The sequence below is a fragment of the Osmerus eperlanus genome, chromosome 9, assembly GCF_963692335.1.
Source record: "Osmerus eperlanus chromosome 9, fOsmEpe2.1, whole genome shotgun sequence".
Classification (NCBI taxonomy): Eukaryota; Metazoa; Chordata; class Actinopteri; order Osmeriformes; family Osmeridae; genus Osmerus; species Osmerus eperlanus.
Window position 1 is genome coordinate 3,129,120 of NC_085026.1, and position 4,924 is coordinate 3,134,043.

A 4,924-nucleotide genomic window follows, 5' to 3' on the forward strand; every position below is an offset into this window, starting at 1 on the left:
AATGATGCTGTGGTAGAAGTTCACAAGAGCCTATGTACTCATGCTCCATCTCTAGGCACCTCAGAAAGGGGAGGCACTGTTGTGCCTTTGTCTGAATGGCTTTTGTTTTTCTGGTCCAACTGACGTCATCTGAGAGTTGCATCCCAGGAATCTGAAGCCGGTGACTCTCTCTCTCCTCAGCCTGGATGGCGATGGGGGGGAGTGGCTTTTGCCCGTCCTGAAATCAATGATCATCTCTTTTGTCTTGCTGATATTCAGGGCCAGGTTGCTCTCCTGACACCACACTGCTTGGTCTGACTCCTCCCGCCTGTAAGCCAATTCCATGCGATCCCTGGGTGAAGTCAGCCCAATAACTGTGGTAACATCAGCAAACTTGATGATGTGGTTGCTGCTCTGTTTGGTTGCAGTAGCAAGTGTACAGCAGGGCACAATTTAGGGCTGAGGCAGCAGTCTTGCAGAACTCCCGTGTTGAGATGCAGTGTGGATTAGGTGTTGTTATCTATTCTCAACACCTGTGGCCTTTAAGAAGTTCAGGATCCTGGTGCATATGGAGCTAGTTTGGTGGGAAGAATGGTGTTGGAGGCAGAGCTGAAGGATATGATTAGGATAGGGTGAACATTAGGCGTATCTCAGGAAAACACAAATTGTTATTTCAATACCTAACCTTTAAATAAAAATGTATTTAGTTAAGTACATTAAAGTGACATTTGTCAAAGGTAAGGCACATTCTGTATTTATTTTGTGGGAGGGTTTACAATAAGTAAATAAAATAATTTAAATGCAATAACTCAAAGCAAGCACCGTTTAGACTTATATGCTAAAAGAATACCATTAAAAAAACTTGCGCTAATCTTTATCTTATTTTTTAACATCTCTGAGGTGGAAAAAACTAGTTTGGTGAGGTGCAGAGGTTGACCACCAAAGGAATGACTGTTCTCAACAATCTTATATTTTAGTGCATGATAAAGTGAAAAATAAGGCACGTGGCTACTGTGCTCTCGCCTGTTAGCTGAGGAAAACTTAAATATGCGTTACAAAGCACACGGTTTGCAGATTAGGTGAATAATTCTCCCGTGCGTACCACTACGACGCTGTGAAGTGGAATCATAATTTCTGGGTATCCGATAGCCTAGCCTGTATACAGCGTGATTTCCTTCCGCGTTAACTTCCACCTGTTTCGACATGTTTTACCACTGAGAAAATTATACTGGGGAACTCCCATAAATTGTAGAGTGGGCCGATTCCTTTAAATGTTGAAATGATGACTATACCAAGAGAAATGGGGAAATGTTTTTTAGAGCGTTCGTCTACTTTTTAATGAGTTTGGCAGCGGAGGCACGACCCAAGGTAAGGGTTTTCGAACTGATTTGCGATATAACTGTCTACTGATAAACTATGTGAGATTGTATTTAAATAATTGGCTCGTCGAATTGTCACGAAAGCCTTGGCAATGTACGTAGGCTATAATAATATTGGGAGTGGCATTCCAAATGTCCAAATTAGACGTTATTTTAGCTAAATGTAATCTGTAATTGAAGTATACCCTTGTGCGCTCAAGTTGGTTATGGTGCTGTGTCAAGTTTGCCAGTATTTTTCGGATGCGCACATATAGTAACTTGTGGTGAAGGCTTGGCTACATCACATTTGGACATTTAAGTCTATTTGAACCTTAACCTCTACATTGACAATTTAAAAAATGAATGGACAAATCGATAAGTTGTTCAATTGACAGGTTAATAAAGTGTCAGACAATTTGTTCTACACAACGACGTCGGTTGTAAGGCCTACGTGGGTTTATACAAGGAAGCAATCACCGAGATCTTCTTTGAGAATTGTGTCATTTCCTCTAAATGTGGCCTATGGCCTAATTCAACTATAATCATAAATGCATTCCCATAATTAACACATTGAGCGGTGTGCTGTTGTCAAACATAGGCTACACATATCGGTTAAGATGTCTGAGAAAGACAAAAGTCTGTAAGAATATCATTTCAAAAGTTATGTTTTAGTATTAATTGTTATGTAGGCTATTTAAAGTTTTTTTAAACATTGTATTTAAATTTGTTTACACAGCTTTGCTGGCCTTAGCAGTATTCCAGTAAAAACAATGTACAAAATGTAGTTAACTTAACCTGACCCCCCCCTCCCCCCAGGCACAATACTGTTCATTGTCATGATACATTAAACTGTTCTTCATGCAATTTCAGGTGAAATGAAAGACAGGCTGAGTGAATTGCAAGGGTTCCCCTCCAAGCCTTCAGAAGCTGAGGAAGGCAGGCCCAATGAGGACGATGGCGAGCCGGAGCAGTACGCCGTGGTGTTCCAGGGAGAGGACCTCATGGACAACACCTTCAAGGAGGCCCAGTCGCTGCGGAAGGAGATCACCCTGCTCAGACTGGACGTGAAACGTCTGGGGAAGCAGAACACTCGCTTCCTCACTTCGGTCCGACGGATCAGCAGCATTAAGCGAGACTCCAACGCCATCGCCCGAGACATCAAGGCCAGAGGGGAGGTTGTCTACGCTCGCCTGGAGAAGCTAGGCAAGCAGTGTAAGGACCTGGAGGATGAGCATGGGGTCCATGCGGCGCTGGTGCGGATAGTGCGCTACCAGTATGTCACTATCACCAACGTCTTCCACGAAGCCATGTCCGAGTACAACGAGGCCGAGATGGCCCAGAAAGAGAACTGCAAGACCCGTATTCAGAGACAGGCGGAGATCATGGGGAAAGACCTGACAGGGGACCAGATCGAGGAGATGATCGAGACGGGGAAGTGGAACGTGTACTCGGAAAACCTCTTGACGGACGCCCGCGCTACCCGCTCGGCCCTTGCCGAGATAGAGAACCGTCACAAAGAACTGGTGGAGCTGGAGAGCCGCATCAAGGACATTCATGAACTGTTCTTCCAGATGGCCCTGCTGGTGGAGGAGCAGGGAGCCGTGCTGGACAACATAGAGAAGAACGTGCTGGAGACACAGGACTATGTGGAAAAAGCCACTACTCAGATCAAGAAAGCTGTGAAGTACAAGAAGAGCAACCCCTGCAAGCGCCTGTTCTGCTGTTGTTTTCCTTGCTGCAACTAGTCAGACAAATATCAGTGTTAGCGAATCAACATTGGAGATCCAAACCATTTCCTTCTTAAAGAGTGTTTTCTCTGCCATGAATATGTTCTTTAAAGGGGTTGAACTCTGACAGGGCTGAAAACTTTGACGTATGTTGACTTAGCACGCAACATGCAGTTTGATGGCTTGCTTTCAGGTTTTGCACAGGCGGTGTATGGAATTTAGCCAGGCCTTTGCATAGATGGTTCATTTCAATGTCAGACCACAGCCCCAGCCATGCAAATACAACAGTGTGATGTAAGGTGTCAATTTCGTATGCTTGCAGTAGAAACTAGAGCATTGTAGCACAATGTTTTAGATTATCATTACATTATTTTACATTTGTAATGTGTGTGTGATATAATGTTCTGAAATTAAATAGCCTATAATAATATAATAAAAGGATATATCCATCTATCTTACTGTGTTTAATTATCAGTGAGGATGTTTATAGTTTGTTTTGACATGAATTCAAAAGAGAAGTGAGGGTTGCTGACATGAGTCAATCTTATTGCTTCACAAATGATGATTTGTAAGCAACACAAGAAAAACATTGCCGTTTACGTGAGCCAATCTTTATTATGTAGGAAAATCATCAACACAAGTCTGCATACAAATAACTAAAGATCGCGTAGCCTACTCTAAAACTAGCTAAAACATTTTTTTATTTTCCTGGTGGAATTTGCGTTAAATAGCATTCGATAAGGAAGTAGGCTATCTGTTGTCTGTGGTATCCTTGTCTTCCCCATCATGCCGCTGCACTTCTGCTCTACACGGAAACCGGCAGTTAGAGTTTTTTTCAAATGCTTACACACAAATTCCTTAATTTTCACACAATTTCTGAAACCTGACACCCAAACACCAGAACCACACCTCAAATCTGCAAAACCATATGCACATTTTGGGCCTTTGACTCAATTTTCAATTTCATAAAACACTTTTTGCAAAACACAACACACAATTCTCCACGTAACACACAACATTCTAACGGGAAGCATCTTGATTTCCTTTTTACAGTTTTTTTTCAAATGCTTACACACAAATTCCTTACTTTTCACACAATTTCTGAAACTTGACACCCAAACATCAGAACCACATCTCAAATCTGCAAAACCATAAGCACATTTTGGGCCTTTGACTCAGTTTTCAATTTCATAAAACACTTTTTGCAAAACACAAAATTCTCCACCTAACACACAAAATTCTAACAGGAAGCATCTTGATTTCCTTTTTCAAACACAACCAATCAAAATGCCACACTAATTCATCAGACACACCATTCCGTAATCACCTTTTTCAAAATTAGGTTTGGTTTCTGTCCTACTACACTCTTTCTTTTGCATTATGGAATACCGTATTCACAACCACAAATGCTTATTGTAAAAAAATATGTTTGGTTTCTATCTTGTTTTCGTGTTTACCATGAATTTGTCATCATCTCTGCCATTTACTTTCAATCTTGAACAGAAATGTACAAACAAGCTCATGAAAGAAGAGCTTTAGGTTTTGAATAATTGTGTGTATATGATATATCCAAAAATGTAATATAATGGCAAAAGTGTTTGCAACATGAGACAAATGTGTGCTTTTGTGACGTGTTTGTGATATTTTGATTGCAGTGCTTCATTTTGCAAGAGAAGCGAGGCATTTTGCATTTTGTGTGTGCAGTTGTTGGATTTGTGGGTTAAGTTTTGAAAAAAAGAGGACAAGTAAAAAAAATGTGTGTAAGCATTTGAAAAAAACTGTAACGTATCAGTGAATTCCATTCGCACTGATACGTTCGCTAAACTATTTTCTCAATACGATGATCACTGTAATTCGCAT

The 4,924-nt window shown here is 41.1% G+C and overlaps 1 protein-coding gene across 1 annotated transcript; it reads left to right on the plus strand.

The window, feature by feature from the left end:
• The first annotated feature begins 916 nt into the window (after positions 1-916).
• Positions 917-3,511, plus strand: stx11a (syntaxin 11a). Its single transcript, XM_062470295.1, has 2 exons — positions 917-1,347; positions 2,208-3,511. Exon 2 carries the CDS (start codon positions 2,213-2,215, stop codon positions 3,080-3,082), a length of 870 nt encoding a protein of 289 aa, XP_062326279.1. The 5' UTR covers positions 917-1,347; positions 2,208-2,212; the 3' UTR covers positions 3,083-3,511.
• Positions 3,512-4,924: the final 1,413 nt, after the last annotated feature.